Here is an 18337-nt window from a genome sequence, read left to right as displayed (position 1 = left end):
CGCCCTCCGCCACGATGAGCAAATGAGCGCGAGCGAGGGCATGAAATTTAAATTCCACTCAGGGGAGAAAGTGCTGTGCTTCGAGCCTGACCCCACCAAGGCGCGAGTGCTGTACGATGCCAAGGTGCCGCCGCGGAGGGACAGGGAGGAGGCGTGGGCCGGGGACCCCGGGACGGGTGGCGGAGGCGGATGCGGGTGCGGACGGCGGCGCGGCGCAGGGGAAGTGGCGGGGCCCGGCGCTCCATGCCGGCCGCTCCTCGGCTTGCGCGGCGCCGTGCGTTCAGCAGGGGGCGCTCGCGGGACGCTGCGCGGGGGAGTCGGGGCCCGGGCGGTTCCGCTTCCGCCGGCGCGGGGCCGCGCACGCGCCTTCGGAAACGAAACTTCGCGCGTGCAGTGTCGCGAGGCCGGGGCCGCGAAGTCGGTTTGCGCACGCGACGCCAGCGAGGGCTGCGCGTCGAGGAGGCCGTTTGCTGGCGGCCTCTACCTTCGTGTTAACTCTCACCGTTCTGCGCGGTGCATCGTTGCGTGGGCTCCCGTGCGGCACCCTGACTGACTGAGCCAGGTCCTAAACTGTAGCGCCAGAGCACTGGCCGTCGACCAGCGACCTCGTTGCTCTGGGGCACCAATAGTGTCGGGGCCCGATACCTCCCGGGCCCCCTCCCGGGACCCCCCCGGGACCCCTCCCGGGGTCCCCCCGCCCCACCCGAGGGCAGTGTTGACCCGGCGCTTTGATTCCTCAGCGTCTTGCAGCATTTAGGTTTTCGATCCCCGACTCGCGCCCCGTGCCATCTAAGTTTCGGGGGCTGGGGGAAGGTGGGGGGTGGGGGGGAAAGTGAGCCATAACTGCAGCTCCTGGGGTTTGGATGGCGAGCGGGAGTGGGCCCCGTAGGCCGGGGATGGGGGCTGGCCCCGGGCCCCAGGTGCGTCTGGGCGACGCCGGCCTTGGGGGAATTCCCGAAGCCTCCGGGCTTTGTGAGTTCCGGGTTCCGGCTCCTACCCCCGCAGCCTTGGCTGTTTGCTGTCCCACCTCCCTCCCCTCCTCGAGTCTCCCCAGGGGTGACACGCCCCATCGTTTGCCCCTGGTGTTCCCTCTGGGGGCTCCGCTGGGAGGGAGGGCGTAATCCTCTGCCGTCCTGGCCCTGGACGCAGCGGAGCTGGGGAGACTACAACTCCCAGAGGTCTCAGGGCTGCAGCTCTCTTGTGTGGCCTGGACTCTTGTGTTACTGACAAGTCGGTCGGCCAATGGCTTCAGGAGCTGAACTCAGTCTCGGTGTCCGAGGCCAATCGTGGGTCGGTTGGAGGGATGTTTCCTATTTTGAGGCATCCACTCAGGAAAAAAAATGGAATTGAAAGGGAAAATGTTTCAACCCAGCTTTCAGTCTAAAAAAGGAGAGAATGCGTTCTTTTCTTTTAAAAAGAGATCTGTGATCTAGTTTTCTTGATCTAGCTTGCACTAGTCTGTGTGTTCTGTCATTTGTGGACAATATTTCCTGGTTTCAGGTTGTCGATGTTATTGTTGGGAAAGACGAAAAAGGCAGAAAGATTCCAGAATATCTGATCCATTTTAATGGTTGGAACAGAAGGTGAGTGTATTTGTTAAACGGGATTGAAAATTGGTCATCTTTGCAGCACAAGAACATTGCAAACTTAAGTTTTAGAAACACTTGTAGAGAAGCTTCACTTCCTGTTTCTGCTTTTTTATCAAACCTTTCCTATTCTGAAGAATGATTACTTTCAAGTCAATTGTGTTTGGATTCTGGAAACCCTAGTTATTTCTGTGCCTGAATGAGTTCCTTTTCCAGTTTATTTGCATCTTTTTTGTGTGAATTTAAAATATTTCAATAGCGTTCTAAAACTTCAGTACTTTTGGGACACTTCTGCTTCTGTGAGGTGCTTTTAGTATTTGTTCACACCAAAGTAAAATACTGAATTTTATATCCTTTTCTCTTTTTTTGTTTGATTAGCTGGGATAGATGGGCAGCTGAAGATCATGTCCTTCGTGACACCGATGAAAATCGGAGATTACAGCGTAAATTGGCAAGGAAAGCTGTAGCTCGCCTGTAAGAATACAAAAGTCATGAATGAATGTTATTTAGCGTGCTTTCTCTTAATGTTTCGAATTTTTTAAATCTGAAAGTAAAAATCCGATAGACCTGGTTTGTTAAATAGTCTTATATGTTTAAAGCGTGTTAATGAGGAGTTGCTGTTGTATTCGAACTGCCGTGTTTTCAGAGAGGTTACTGTGGAATCTTCTGAGGTGGAGATTAACGTTTATGTTCTAGGATTCAATGATTTTTAGGTCCCTAAGAATCGTTGCTGTTATGTCTTGTTTGTACCTCCAGACCCATATCAGGTGGCATCGGAATTTATTTCAGCGGTGTTTGGTTTTCTTTCAGAAGAAGCACAGGAAGAAAGAAGAAACGCTGCAGGTTGCCTGGTGTTGACTCTGTCTTAAAAAGCCTCCCTGTTGAAGACAAGGATGAAAATGATGAAAACTGTGAGTGGCTTGACTTGGTTTTCTCTGGCTGAAAGAACTTTTACCTCGTCCTTTTATGCCACAGGATTGAGGGGAGGATTCGCTGCAATTACAGACAGGGAACCAGTTCAAGCTCGAGCTTGTTGTTACGTGTAATGTCTACCCGTTTTGTTTTTGACAGTAGCAGCCCATAGTATCTCATCAGTCTTGCCCGTGACCACTGCCTTCTCAGCCAGTGTCTTTCTTTGTACTAATCCCTTATGTTTCCTTCTTGCCACTTCCTGGGCCTTGACCCCAGTTACGAATGCAACAGAGAACCACAGGCTCTCCTAGGTGACCAAACACGTTTAGATCATGAACTTGTGTGGTTTTTACCTTCACTGAAATCGGTGTTATATTTCTCAAAATAAATTTCTTTTCCAAAAGGTCCAGTATTGGTGTTCAGCATATAAAACATATGCAGGGTTGGGGCGCCTGGGTGGCTCAGTCGGTTAAGTGGCCGACTTCGGCTCAGGTCATGATCTCACAGTGTGTGAGTTCGAGCCCTGCGTGGGGCTCTGTGCTGTCGGCTCGGAGCCTGCTTTGGATTCTGTGTGTCCCTCTCTCCCTGCCCCTCCCCCACCTGCAATCTGCCTGTGTCTGTCTCTCAAAAACAGACAAATGTAAAAATAAAATTTTAAATATACGCAGTACAGTTAATTATTGCCAGCGGCAGGACACACGTGCCACCTTAGCGAATTATAAGTGTAAAGGTTAAGGAAGTATATGATGCCGGTTTGCCTGATATTTTCTGTTTTACCTAGCAATAAGCAGTTCCTCTGATGACAGTAGTGAAGAAAAGGATGAAGAAATAAGTGAAGAAAGTGATATTGAAGAAAAGACGGAAGTGGTATGAAGTTTTTATTGTAAAATCTCTGTCTTAGGTATATATTTAGTGGTAAAATTATGTGATAAAATTCTCCACTTGTGGATCATTTTCTAAAAATGCATTTGTTTAACCAGATATTATAGAACTGTACTTGATTTTTATGGGAAAATAACCTTTATTTATATTTATAGTCACCGTATGAACCTCTTGGTGGCTCTTTTTACCCATAAACTGTTTGCATGAATCATGGTTACTTCTTTCTTTCCAATGAAATCATGAACTTTATTTCTGTGATGGTGATTAGTGTTTAAATGTATCAGAGTTTAAGTGTATCAGAGTTCCCTATCTTCGGCTGCCTTCAAAGTTAACATGTATCTCACTGCCAACGCTGAAAGGAGAGAGAAACAGTAAGCATTTGCAACATGCTTAGTGCCCTAAAACCCGTAAACCTTGGACCTTTCATGTGCTTTTCTCTAGGACATGTGGCATCATCACTGGTATGAATGTTGAGGATTAACTGCGTTTGTTTCATAGTAGCCTTTCATGTGTTTGTCTTTGGATATAGACCCCCCCCCCCCCCGCCATTATAAGTAGTTAACGATGCAATTGTGACATTGCAGAAGGAAGGACCGGAGCCACACACAAGAAGGGAAATGGAAGAAAGGACAATAACGATAGAAATCCCAGAAGTTCTGAAGAAGAAGCTCGAGGACGATTGTTACTATATCAACAGGAGGAAACGGGTATACAGGGAGAATACATAAAACGTGGATTTGTAATAGAGCTTTCATTTAGCCATATTTTGCAATCACAGACTCAAATAATTAAAAACCTTGTAAGAATGAAATTCATATTTTAAGTTTTGTACTGAGTCAGGTTCTAAAGTTCCCTGACTGTGGCATTCTTGCTGATTGCATTAAGGCGTGCAGTCTTTCCCAGCCCTGGTTGTCCATTAGAACCATCTAGGGAGCTTTGCCAAACTCCTTATGCCTGGGCTTCATTCAAGAGGTTAAGACGTAATTGATCTGTCAGGGAGGCTGACTGTGAACATAGTCTCCCCAGGTGGCCCTAATTGATCACTAAGATGTGAGTCACTGCTTACATTTATTTTGAAAACTTACGCTGTGATCTTCATGGGGATATGATTAGTAGAAGCAATCAAGGAGCCTCAAAGTATATTTACAAGATTCTCCTCAAGCAGAATTGGCTTTATTTTTTTAAGATTTTATTCTTCAGTGATCTCTACACCCAATGTGGGGCATGAACTCACAGCCAACGTCAAGAGTCGAATGCTCTACTGACTGAGCCAGCCAGGCACCCTGAGAACTGGCTTTATTTTTGAGTTAAAAAGTTTATAGAGACAAGAGCACTGTTTCTTGGAATGTATGATTTACACAGTGAGATGTGTGCATCAGATGTCTATGTTTTCATTAACAGTTAGTGAAGCTTCCGTGCCAGACCAACATCATAACTATTTTGGAGTCCTACGTGAAGCATTTTGCTATCAATGCAGCCTTTTCAGCCAATGAGAGGCCTCGGCACCATCATGCTATGCCACATGCCAATATGAACGTGCACTATATTCCAGCAGAAAAGAAGTGAGTAGTGGGGAGGGGGGGATTGGTGGCTCAGTGGCTCACTCTCTGTGTTAGAGAAGTGACTTCCATTTAGGATAGGTGACACTCTCCTTTTCTCTAATTTGGAATTCATTTAATACATCACTTAAGAATTAACTAATAATTCATTTAGTAACAAATTTAATATCAAAATATCCCTGTTTCAAAATGCCCAATAACTTTTTAGGTGTCTGGTGTGGATACATTGAGCATGTGCACTGCCTCAACACCCAAGACCTGGTTTTCTCAGTGATACAATATAGGGAGATAACTCTTTTTCCTCGAGAAGCACCAGAATGGGGGAATAACATTTTGCAAACAGCTTGTTTGCAAACAGGTTTTTATTCCAGTCAGGATTATTATGTTCGTGGCCTGTGTTCTGCATGTGGCCCAGCTCGATTAGAGTCTGACAGGCAGAGTATTGGATTTGAAACCAGTATTAGGAGTAGTGCATCGGGCTTGCCCCCTTCAGTTCCCGGTAATTGGGTTCTGTCCACCGTCTGCAGCGCAGGCTGCTTGGGCTGCTCATGTGACACTGAACATAGTCATTTGTGTTCAGTGTGATGTTAAAATCACTAGTGTGCTTTTTTCACTTTGTATTGTAGTTTTGTGTTTGTGCTTAATTTTCTGTTGACAACATCTATAAACTCTTTATACATATAGGTGTAATGTATAGTGTTTAAAACATCGCCTTCTTAAAAATGTGCAACTTGATTCTGATATTTTGGAAAGTATTTACTGCATCTCTAGTCTCTTACTCTCCTAGCGTTGATCTTTGTAAGGAGATGGTGGATGGATTAAGAATAACTTTTGATTACACGCTCCCACTGGTTTTGCTCTATCCGTATGAACAAGTTCAGTATAAAAAGGTGACTTCATCCAAGTTTTTTCTTCCGATTAAGGAAAGTGCCACAAACACTAACAGGTAAGTTAGCCTGCAGTCTGACTGATGTCAGCAAATAGTTGACTCTGTCTTTGAAGATTTCTATCTGATGCTATGGGGCCAATAGGTTTGGAGGAAGAGATTGAAAGGTGGAGTTTTTTCCTGGGTTAGCCAAGTCGTTCACTTTCAAATGGCTCTGAAAGATTTTACCAAGTGAAGATTCCAGTGTGAGAACTTGGTTGGATTTTGAGCAGCTAACTCGTCTTCCCAAAGACAAGTGGGGTGAAGACACAGGGCTGAGAAGGGCGGAAGATGTGGGTTTGAATTTAGCTCCTTTGCTTGCTGGTTGTGTGACGTGTGGAAATGCCTTCTGAGCCTCTTCCTTTTGCCTCTGTTCAATGGAAAGAGCGTTTGCCTCCTCGAGTAGTTATTATTAAATGAGAAAGTTCTCCAAGGGCTGGCCACCTTTTGCTTTGAAGTAAAGGTTAGTTCCTCTGCTGTGTCACCACTTTCTTTCCTCAGTCACCAAGCATGCCCAAATCTCTATTGTTTGGTTGAGAGAGGAGGGTCGGAGATCTCACCCTGAAGTCTGTACCTTCACTGGACAAGCTACTTCCCTATCTTCCTGGGCCTCTTTTCCTGGGAGAGCGGCGTGTTCTCATGATTTCCGCACCTCCATCTCCGCTCACCTACCTACCGTCTGCCTCTGTCTACCGCTGCCCCTGCTCACTCTGCTTCCCCAAGAGAGGGTGCTGACAGCTGCCCGCTCGCCAGACGCCATGCTCTGCTCTGGCTACCTTTCCCTTCCATCCCCTTCCTTCCCTTCGTGGCTCCTCGTCCCTGGTTTTCTGCCTGCCTCACGATCATCTCTTTTCAGCCTGCCTCCCTGCCTCTCCCATTGGTTTCACCCTACGTGAGAGGCCTGTGCAACTCCTTGGGGACCTGTGTTGATGTCCCCATGCCCTGCTTCAAACCTCAGGGTGGACTGTGTGTTCCACAAAGCTTGGCGGATGCTTGTGGCTTTTCTTTCTAGTCTTGTAGTAGTTACAGCGTAACGCAACGACACGGTATTCCTACGCCTTTTAAAACAAAATCTATTGAAGTATAGCAGACCCAGTGTTACATTACTTTGAGACAAACAGCACAGTGATTGGACAGTTCCATACGTTATGCTGTGTTGCCCACCACAAGCACAGCTGCCGTAGTACTCTTACTCTCTTGAGCAGGGTTTCTCAACCTTGGCCCTATTGACGTTTTGAACAAGATCATTCTCTGTGGTGGGGCTTTCTTGTGCCCTGTGGGATGTTGAGTGGCAGCCCTGGCCTCTCTCCATTAGATGCCAGTAGCGCTCTGCCGGTGGTGACAGCTGAAACAGTGCTGTCTCCAGATAGTGCCAGTGTCCCCTGGCAGGGCGAGACGACGTCCGATTGAGAACCATCGGTATAATATATAAAAGGGGCATCAGGCTTTAATGCCAACATGCCTTGCAGAGTTATCAAGGGGATGTAAATGATTTAATAGGTCTGGTTACTCCCTTTTTTTTAATCTTTTATTATATTTATTTATTTTTGAGAGACAGAGAAAGAGCGTGAGTGGGGGAGGCACAGAGAGAGAGGGAGACAGAATCCAAAGCAGGCTCCAGGCTCTGAGCTGTCAGAACCCGAATGTGGGGCTCAAACCCACGAACTGTGAGATCATGACCTGAGCCGAAGTCAGACGCTTAACCAACTGAGCCAGCCAGGCGCCCCAATCCGTTTGGTTACTCCTTAAGAAAACATTTGTTTTGTCACACTTGAAAGTAAAAGTTTATAAGCCTCCTGGAGGAGAGGCAAGAGTGTTTTCAGTGTGAAGGAGGACATGTAAGAACCGCTCCAGGTTTTGCAGAGGTTATGTGTGCCAGTGTGTGCGATGCTCTCTCTTCTTCCGTAGGAACCAGGAGGAGCTCTCTCCGAGCCCGCCTTTGCTGAATCCGTCCACACCGCAGTCCACGGAAAGTCAGCCCACCTCCGGTGAACCAGCCACCCCCAAGAGGCGCAAGGCCGAGCCGGAAGCCTTGCAGTCTCTGAGGCGGTCCACGCGCCACTCTGCCAACTGTGACAGGCTGTCTGAGAGCAGTGCCTCTCCTCAGCCCAAGCGCCGGCAGCAGGACACGTCCGCCAGCATGCCTAAGCTCTTCCTGCACCTGGAAAAGAGTAGGTCCATTCCCAGGCGCAGGGCAGCCGTTCACTTGTGCTTGGCCCGTGCCGGCCGCTGCTGTCCTGAAAGGAAGCTGGCTGGCAAGGGGGGCGGGGAGGGGAGTGGGGGCGAGCGCCCAGTCACAGCCACGTTCTCCCGCTCGCCTGTGGGAGCTCCGCTCAGGAGCTGGCTCCAACCGAGGCTCATGAAGCATTTTGCCTATGGCCGGGAGAGAGAGGAGCCCCCACGCCTGAGCCCTGCAGTCGGATGCTTGGCACCTGCTGGTGTAGCTGGGTCTCGTGGGTCTGGTAGCGGTAGCTCCCCGTTGCCTCCCCCCAGCCCTAATCCAGCAGCCTGGGTGACCACTGCTTACTTCCTGTCCGGATGGATTTGCCTCTTCCAGGCCTCAATTCCTGTCAATGCGGGTAACGCAGTAAGTGGTCTTTTGTCTGTGGCGTCTTTCGCTCAACGTAATACTTTCAAGGTTCATCACATTGTAACGTACATCAGCACTTGATTTTTTTCCCCAGATAATCGAGGTACCGGCTTTTATGGTAGGAAAGTCTTCCCGTTAAAGATGAATAACTTCTCTGCCGTTGGTAATGGTCTTCCGGCAGTCTTTGGTTCAGTTCCTGTGACTTACGAGTGAATAATTAACACCTCTTCCTTTCAAAGAGACACCTGTGCACAGCAGATCATCCTCACCTGTCCCGCTGACCCCTAGCAAGGAAGGCAGCGCAGTGTTTGCTGGCTTTGAAGGCAGAAGAACTAACGAAATAAACGAGGTAAAGCGTTGGCATTACTGCTCGGCCTCCTATGGTTGCTTGAGTCCTGTGGAAGGAAGTCGGGTTTCCTGAGAGACAGGATGTCGCTCCTGCTGTGGGTATTAACAAAATGCTTCAGATGATGGTGCTGAATGTTGGTTTTGGTTTCTAAAATGAGAAAATCATTAGGATTCCAGCCCTGTGCTTCTGCTCATCTCTCAAGTAAGCACGACTGTTGAAATTTGAGTACTTTCATTTTATGGAACAAGCATCAGCACGCTTGTTGTGCAAAAGGCCAGAGAGTAAATATTGGAGGCTTTGTGGGCCACATGGTCTCCTTCAAGAGTACCTGATTCCAAAAGCATCTATAGACACTATGTAAATGAATGGGCATGCTGTGTTCCAATAAAACTTTATTTAGAGACACTGAAATTTGAATAGATCATTTTCGTGTTATGAAACATGGTTATTCTTGTGTTTTTCCAATCATTTAAAAATAAAAAATTCATTCTTAATAGTAATATTAGTAGCCATCCCTTTGAGGGCATGCTGTATGTCAGCACCGTGCCAGGCACTTGACCTAAATCACCTCAGATTTTCTAGAACAACCTTGCCACCAGGTTTTCGTTTTACAAATGGGGAAACTTTTCATTTAAAAATTCTGTTTTTAAGACCGGTTAACTGATGTGTAGGTAGTGAGTGTTTCAGGGGTTCAGGAGGCGTCTTAGTCTACTGGCATAGTTTGTGAATCTCACTTAAGTAGGATTTCCTTGTTTCTGTGCACGACTTTACTAGGCAAGGAGAACACTAAGTGATGAAGGTTGGCAAACTTTTTCCGGAAAGGGTCAGATTGTAAACATTTTCCGGGTTGTGTACCATACGGTCTCTTTCGAGGTTAGCCAGCTCTAGTGTCGTGTGAGAGGGCTACAGACCGCTCGTAAGTGAAGGGGTATGTCTGTGTGCCCCCACAACTCATTCATGGACACTGGTAATTGAATTTCATATCATTTACACGTCCTGAAATACTATTCGTGTGATTTTACTAGCCATTTAAAAATATGACAACCGTTTTTAGCACAAGGGCGTTTGGGCTGGATTTGGCACAAGGCCTTACTTAGTTGGCTGGCCCTTGATAGAAAAACTGGAAAACTTAGTTTGTTTTACGATGACATTGAGGGAAGATTAGGAAATTCCTAGGATGAGCAGTCCCTGACATCCTGTTCCTCAGACACGGCCCTGCAGGTGTTATTCAGGAGAGTCCTGTTTCTCGGAAAAGGCAGGGGAATATTCAGGCAAGGCCATTCCCACTCAGGTGAGCAGTGCGAGCCCATCATCTAGTGGTCACAGGTCCAGCCGCAGGCCCTAGTAGAACAGGATTTCTAGTAAATGGTTGGAGGGTGCAACAGGCTCCCAACAGTGACTCCTGAGGCCTTAGTGAACTCCCCCCTCGTAAGTGCCTCTATCTTCGTGTGTTGTAACGAAAGCCCTGCATCCGCCTCCCCTGAGACTCTCTGCCATTGCTGTTTGCTGGCCTGCATCGGGGGAGAGTCTGGATGCACACCTTTCTCATCAGTACTCACGGGTGGTTCTCTGTACGCCCCTGTTGAGACTGCCTCTGCTAGAAACCTGTTCTCCTCCGTGAGACTTACCTTCAGTTAATAGGAGGTGATACGCTGCATTGAAACGTGCAGTTGAGCGAGTGAGGCCGACTGCCCGCTGACCAGCCGAATGGCCTGCTGTCGTACACACGTGCGTTTCATGGTTCCGGTGATTGCAGATTCCTCCACGTTAACTTTAGGTGTCACTGTCAAGACAGTTGCCGAGTTTCAGGTTGAGGTGCCAGGCGTGGAAGAATGATGCCGAAACCAAATCGCCACCCTCAGTGATCTGCGCCACGGATGGGTGGGGTGGGTGGGTGAGGCCAAAGCCGAAGCTAGGACCTTAGCATGGAGTGCTGCGGAGCCGTGGCGAGACTCACTAGCTTCTCCAGTTTCATCGTGTTAAATTGAGTACATCAGCCTTTCTGGGGTCGTTTGGGCATCCTTCTGCTTTGTCTTGTGGAGGATTTCCTTTGGCTCTACTGTTTCCAGATTAAACTTCATAGATCCCAAAAGGCAAAGCAGCAACTCAGGAGAATAGATCTATAATTTGCTGAAGTATTTCTGTGGAATCTCATCAGAGCGCTTTTATTTATTTATTTTTTAATGTTTATTGTTTTTGAGAGAGGGGGAGAAGGAGACAGAGGGTCTGAAGCAGGCTCTATGCTGACAGTAGAGAGCCCGACACGGGGCTTGATCTCACAAAGCATGAGATCATGACCTTAGCTCAAGTTGAACGCTCAACCAACTGAGCCCCCCTGGGCGCTCCTCTTCAGAGGGTTTTTAAATACAGCTCTGACTTTAACAAAACCTTATATCCATCCCCAGTTCTGAAATTGAAAAAGAAGGAAAAGAAATCAATTCCCAGGGTTTCAGTCTATTTTCACTTGATTCAGTGGGTCAGATTAGTTTCCAAAGTCAATCAAATATATTAGGAGATTAGAAAAACCTTAAAACATGTCTGGGTTACTTTTTACCACTTCATTCTCTAATATGGCATGATTTTCAAGAAAGGAAAGGAGACGAAATGACCAGAACAGTTACAGCTAATTTATAGGTAGTAGCTGTTGGAACCTCACTTAAGTAGGATTTCCTTGTTTCTGTGAACGACTTTACTAGGCAAGGAGAACATTAAGTGATGAAGGTTGGCAAACTTTTTCTGGAAAGGGTCAGATTGTAAACATTTTCAGGGTTGTTGTAGGAAATCAAATAAATTTATTGTTAGAATTTTTAGGTGATTAGAAGTATCTCCATGTTGCCAAGGAAGGTGGGTCCTCGTGTGCTTGGTTTAAAAGGCAAAAATATTTTGAAAAAGTTGCCGTAGGAAACTATAAGATACATGCTGACACATAATCCATGTGGGAAACACGTGCCTTTATCCTCCCCAACCCCCTAAATCATAATTCCACCAATAAGACATGAACATTGAACATTTTGGTATGTACTTCTACTTGGTAATTTTTCTGTATTTACATAATCATACACATCATATTGTGTATTTTTTGCAAGCGTTCTCTTGAACTTTGTTATTTTGTAGTTTTTGGTTCTCTTCAACATAAAGCATTATACTGGCCTATATGCTGAGATCATGCCCTTAAATGGCTTTGTGGGAAAGCTAGAGGAGTGGCTTTCAAACTTCTGCATTGGTTTGTTGTTATTGTTTACTCCCATTTTCTGGTCCAGCTGTGAAGCAACTCATGAGGCACCACAAGGACAGGAAGCTTGGGAGTGAGAATGTCACACTGCATGCGAGACTGAGAACCTCACAGCATGTGTATTTCTGCTGCGATTCCAGATTTTGAGATCTCTTGGTAACAGTGTTAAGATGCAACAATTCATGCAACTCATGCTTTTCCCAGGTACTCTCCTGGAAACTGGTACCGGACAGTTACCCCCCAAGTGACCAGCCGCCTCCACCCTCTTACATTTATGGGGCACAACACTTGCTACGATTGTTTGGTGAGAAGTCCCTGGCCCCTGCTTTCTTATTCCTTTTTTTTTCCATTTTGATTTTTTTTTTTAAGGTTTTTTTTTTTTTTTTTTTTTTTTTAATAATCAAACTCGTGACCCCAAGATCAAGAGTCGCACATTCTTCCAACTGAGCCAGCCAGGTGCCCCTCCAGTTTGGTTTTCACACCCTTGTTCTTTTATGTACAGCTTGTAATTTTGAGGGTCTAAGAAAAAGCATTGAAAAATGACCTCTTTAAAAAAGGCACTGAATGAATCTTAAATTTCATAAAAATGGTGTTTGTATCATTTGTACCACTACCCTGTGTTCAGTAAGACTTTTTGGTTTTATCTGATAACGTAGATGTTAATTTCAGCTTGAGTAGGATAAATAAGGACCCTCAGTATGTCCTACTCATTGCCAGAGTCTGCTGATTGTAAATGGTTTGGGTTTTATTTTTAATGCAGTGAAACTTCCAGAAATCCTTGGAAAGATGTCCTTTTCTGAGAAGAATCTGAAGGCTTTACTGAAGCACTTTGATCTCTTTCTTAGGTATTTTTATTTCTTTTTTAATTAATTTATCTTTTATATATCTTTTCTGAACTTCTCCGTAACAGCGGTGGAAGCTAATAATCTGTGTGGTATTTTTAATAGTCGCAGTATTACCTAAGTATGATTGGTTCTAACTGTAATCGTAACATAGGGGGGTTTTGGCAATTTTTTTTCTGTAATTTATCTGTGTTCTGAGTCCAGGATGTTCGTTGTATTGAGGTAAAATTTTTTGTGTCACACTAGAAGAATCCAGTTGGGTAACTGTGAATAGAAAATTAAATTTTTACAGTAGAAGTGATTAAGATCGATAGTAATTTAGTTTTACATTTTTTCTTTATAAGTACCTTAAGTATTAGACTTTTTTGTTGTGTGTACATAAACCTAAATATTAGCATTTACAGGTTGGGTTTTTGTGTGTTTTTTTTTTAAGTTTGTTTATTTTTGAGAGAGCAGGCGCATGAGAAAGAGAATCCCAAGAGAATCTCCACGCTGTCAGCACAGAGCTCAATGCAGGGCTCGACCTCACGTACTGTGAGATCATGACCTGAGCCAAAATCAAGAGTCAGACATTCTCCTGACTGAGCCACCCTGGTGCCCATATCGTTTGTTTTTATAACATGAAAATGTAGAAGTGGTCAGAACCCTTTTTTGCAGGAAGCGTTTGTATAAGGCAGCCTGCCACCTAGTGGAGTTTAGGTTGTTTCTATTTGTACACTTGATAGTGGAAGGGTTCTGATGAAATGGTAATTACTGCAGAAGCCAGATACGTGCAATGAAAGTAATCTGTATATAGAAATCAAAATCACGTTCATTTTTTTTCTTTGGAATACCGAGAAGGGGTGAAATGTTAGAGTGCTTGCAAGTTAAAATTTTGCTTGCTGGTGTTCCGCCCTCGCTGTAATGATCATCGGGGCAATGTTTTTCTTCTTCCAGGTTTTTGGCAGAATACCACGATGACTTCTTCCCAGAGTCTGCCTATGTTGCTGCTTGTGAGGCACACTATAGCACCAAGAACCCCAGGGCGATTTATTAAAGGTTTGATGGTTCTGGAAGAACATCTTGTCTGTCTAGCTTTGTGCTCTAGGTTCGCAGTGAAGAGTGAAGGTCTGGGGAGATGGTGGGCCTTCTTTACAGGGCTGAGACAACAGCCACCCCCCGGGGCTCTGGCGGAGGTGGGCCCGTTTGTTTGAGTTGCTTACATCCTGTAGTTATTCTGTAAAGGTTTACTTCCTGGGTGCCTGAACGGCCTCCAACATCTGACCCTTGCCACTGTACGCGTCGTCTGTGACAGCGGTTAAAGAACTGCTGTGTTCACAGTGAAACATTAATGGAAGTATGTATAGGTTAGGCTGTTTTAGTAGATGTTGGAATTGTTTGTTAGCAGTGACCACGTTTTTTAGTTACTCATTAGCATTAATCAAAATTGTTTTCCAAACTGTTTTCATTCTTGTGACGAGGCTCAACAGCTCTGTCCACCAAATTTCAGTTTTGCTTGGAAATCACAAAATAGTCCCAAAATATTTTAGAGGGAATTGATATCGATGGCAAAAGAAAATTTGCAGCCCCACACTTGCTTCTTATAGTTCCTTTCGTCCAAAACCTTATTTTTGGTGATCTAAATAAAGTGTTGCCTCTCTTGTTTGAGATTTTACAGCTATACTTTGTTGTGTAATGTTATGGTTCCCTTTCTGTAAAACCTTATTTTTGGTGATCTAAATAAAGTGTTGCCCATCTTGTTGCAAAGAAGCAGGAGTTTTCACTCTGGTCTTGGCCTCTTTGTTGCAGAGGGAGAGTGAGGTAACGTCTTGACTAATAACTTTTTGTTGTACTTTTGTGCCTGCTTTGTTAAGGCCTTTTGTTTTCTATCCCTCTGTGATTTTGCCCCACTTGATGGCTTGACCAGAAGGTGACTACTGGGAGATGCTGCACGCTGGGCTGGGCCAACACGTTTCTCCTCCATCGTTACCAGCTGACAGTCTCTGAAGACACCTTTCTAATCCTCATTATAGTCTCTCGTGTGCCTCCCTCTCCCCCAGGATGCTTCACAAAGTTGTAATTCAATTAAAGGGGTACCAGTACCATACTAGCCTTGACTGTGGTGCCTGCCTATTCTTACAGCTCAGTTCAGTGGACCTTAACTTCCAAAGACCACTGCTCGTGAATGACAAAGGCCACAGGGAATTTTTTTAAAAATCTAAAATGGCTCGGGGCGCCTGGGTGGCGCAGTCGGTTAAGCGTCCGACTTCAGCCAGGTCACGATCTCGCGGTCCGTGAGTTCGAGCCCCGCGTCGGGCTCTGGGCTGATGGCTCAGAGCCTGGAGCCTGTTTCCGATTCTGTGTCTCCCTCTCTCTCTGCCCCTCCCCCGTTCATGCTCTGTCTCTCTCTGTCCCAAAAATAAATAAACGTTGAAAAAAAAAAATTAAAAAAAAAAAAATTAAAATGGCTCAATGATTCCATCAAAGAGATTTCTGCATGTACTGACCAGTGAGATTCAGAACCTATAAACCAGAGTAAACATCACCTTAGTGCAGTTAGTTGCTGAGTAAGACTCAAGTCTTTGGTGTCTAATCTGGACTAGAACTATACTTCCTACTGTGTTTCATCCCATTTGGTTTATGCAGTGCCTGTTTAAATCTGGTGTACCTGCAGTGTGCTTGAATTGTTAGAAAACTTTAATCTGTAATTGTGGCCCAGAAAAGAAAGAAGATTTTTCCCTTAGAAGAATCTCCTTATTAAGTGTCCTCAGTGAAATGAACACAGACTATCTGTTGGAACGTTTTTTTTAATGTTTATTTTATTTTTGACAGAGTGAGAGCAGGGGAGGGGCAGAGAGAGAAGGGGACACAGAATCTGAAGCAGGCTCCAAGTTCTGAGCTGTCAGCACAGAGCCTGACATGGGGCTCGAACTCACGAACCATGAGATCATGACCTGAGCTGAAGTCGGATGCTTAAGTAACTGAGCCACCCAGGCGCCCCAAGGAACGTTTTTTTTACTATGAATCTAATTTATTGTCAAATTGACTTACATACAACACCCAGTGTTCATCCCAGCAAGCGCCCTCCTCAGTGCCCATCACCCATTTTCCCCTCTCCTCACTGCCCCCATCCCCCCTCAGTTTGTTCTCTGTATTTATAGAGTCTCCTGATTTGCCTCCCTCCCTCTCTGTTTGTAACTATTTTTTCTCCTTCCCTTCCCCATGGGCTTCTGTTAAGTTTCTCAAGATCCACATATGAGTGAAAACGTGATAATATCTGTCCTTCTCTGACTGACTTGTTTCACTTAGCACAATAGCTTCTGGTTCCATCCACATTGCTGCAAATGACAGGGTTTCATTCTTTGTCATTGCCAAGTAGTAGTCCATTGTATATATAAACCACGTCTTCTTTATCCATTCATCAGTTGATGGACATTTAGGCTCTTTCCATAATTTGGCTATTGTTGAGAGCGCTGCTGTAAACATTGAGATACACAATCATCCTCAATGCAGAAAAACTGAGAGCTCTCCCCCCTGAGATCAGGAACACGACAGGGATGTCTGCTCTCAGCGCCGTTGTTTAACCTAGTGTTGGAAGTCCTAGCACCAGCAATCAGACGACAAAAGGAAATCAAAGGCATCAAAATTGGCAAAGAAGAAGTCAAACTTTCACTTTCGCAGACAACATGATACTCTACATGGAAAACCCGAAAGACTCCACCAAAAGACTCCGAGAACTGATACATGAATTCAGCAGAGTCGCAAGGTACAAAATCAATGTGCAGAAATCAGCTGCATTTTGGGGCGCCTGGGTGGCTCAGTCGATTAAGCGGCCGACTTCAGCTCAGGTCATGATCTCACGGTCCGTGAGTTTGAGCCCCGCGTCGGGCTCTGTGCTGCCAGCTCAGACCCTGGAGCCTGTTTCAGATTCTGTGTCTCCCTCTCTCTGACCCTCCCCTGTTCATGCTCTTGTCTCTCCCTGTCTCAAAAATAAATAAAGTGTTAAAAAAATTAAAAAATAAAAAAAAGAAATCAGCTGCATTTTTATACATTAATAATGAAGCAAGAGACAGAGAAATAAACTGATCTCATTTACAATTGCACCAAGGAACATTTTTTTTAATGTTTATTTTTGAGAGAGGGAGAGGGTGCTTGCGAGCCGGGGAGAGGCCTAGAAAGAGGGACACAGAGGACCTGAAGCAGGCTTTGAGCTATCGGTGCAGAGCCCGACACAGGGCTCAAACTCACAAACTGAGATCATGACCTGAACTGAAGTCAGATACTTAGCCTACTGAGCTGCCCAGGTGACCCTCTCTTGGAACATTGCAATAATTACACACCTTGAGTTTACGATTTATTCTGTTTCTAGTAATGAGATACTATTTTCTTCCCACAAGGCATTTCCTAACCATAACTTCCTTTAAGCTAATTATTTGGAGCTTGGGTTGATTTAAATATCTTCAAAATGTCCCTTGATTGTATATTACTAATAAGTTTTCAAATAATTCATCACTTAAAAATATGATTTAAATGTCTGGACAGTTCTCATCAGAATTATACTTCATCCTCTTGTCAATTTTTAAATTGTTACTTGCCTAAACTGCCAAACCTTGCAATTAAGTATCATGTTCATCATGTTAATGTTTTCAAGTCCTTTAAAGATGTATCGAAAATAATATTTTAGCAACTTGTGTATCAGGTCCTTGTACTACCAGGCCCTTGGACTTTGAAAAGGACGTTCAAGAACAACAACGACAAAAACAAAAACACTCCTGAACAGAAGTAGATTTGTAAATCATTTCACAGAACAGTATACACAAAAACAAAAGGAAAAATTATCAGGGCGCCTGCCTGGCTCAGTCGTAAAGCATGTGACTCTTAATTTCAGGGTCATGAGTTCAAGCCCCACATTGGGTGTGGAGCCTACTTAAAATGTAAAAAAACATTTTAAAAATTATCAATTTATAAAAGTTGACGTCTGTCATAAGACTTTATTATCAACTCTGTAAACATTTGAGGAAGTGAAGTCACCCAGTTTTTCCATTATTGTTTTAATAAGTCGGTGGCCTCTGCCTTTTAATATTTAGCTTGTCAAATAAGTTTATCAACATTTATTGACAACTACCTCCTGGGATACCAAAAACTGTGCGAGGTATTGGAAAGATAAGGGCAAATGAGATATGATCTGGGGCGTCTGGGTGGCTCAGTCGCTTAAGTGAATGACTCTTGGTTTCGACTCAGGTCATGATCTCATGGTTCACGAGTTCGAGCCCCACATCAGGCTCCACACTGCCAGTACGGAGCCTGCTTGGGATTCTCTCTCTCTGCCCCTGCCCTGTGCTCGTTCTCTCTCTCGCTATCTCTCTTGCTCATTCTCTCCCTCCCTCCCCCTCTCAAAATAAGTAAACTTTTAAAAATCTTCAAAATAAATAAGATACAATCCTTGCTGGGGAATATACTTAAGATTGATTCCTCCTTAAC

General features: G+C 45.0%; 1 protein-coding gene across 2 annotated transcripts; it reads left to right on the top strand.

The window, feature by feature from the left end:
• Nucleotides 1-6: 6 nt before the first annotated feature.
• On the top strand, nt 7-14961 carry MSL3 (MSL complex subunit 3). Of its 2 annotated transcripts, XM_040467628.1 has the most exons (13): nt 7-124; nt 1501-1583; nt 1965-2060; nt 2397-2497; nt 3280-3365; nt 3965-4087; nt 4782-4942; nt 5727-5885; nt 7773-8035; nt 8694-8803; nt 12240-12339; nt 12796-12880; nt 13814-14961. In XM_040467628.1, exons 1-13 carry the CDS (start codon nt 23-25, stop codon nt 13911-13913), a joined length of 1569 nt encoding a protein of 522 aa, XP_040323562.1. In that variant the 5' UTR covers nt 7-22; the 3' UTR covers nt 13914-14961. The 2 variants fall into 2 exon arrangements, with proteins under 2 accessions (XP_040323562.1, XP_040323563.1); XM_040467629.1 differs by lacking the exon at nt 1965-2060.
• The last annotated feature ends 3376 nt before the right edge of the window (nt 14962-18337 follow it).

Source organism: Herpailurus yagouaroundi, unplaced genomic scaffold (assembly GCF_014898765.1).
Source record: "Herpailurus yagouaroundi ecotype Mexico unplaced genomic scaffold, PumYag 67525, whole genome shotgun sequence".
NCBI lineage: Eukaryota > Metazoa > Chordata > Mammalia > Carnivora > Felidae > Herpailurus > Herpailurus yagouaroundi.
Note: the sequence above shows the minus strand (reverse complement) of the source record. Positions and strands in the feature narration are given on the sequence as shown.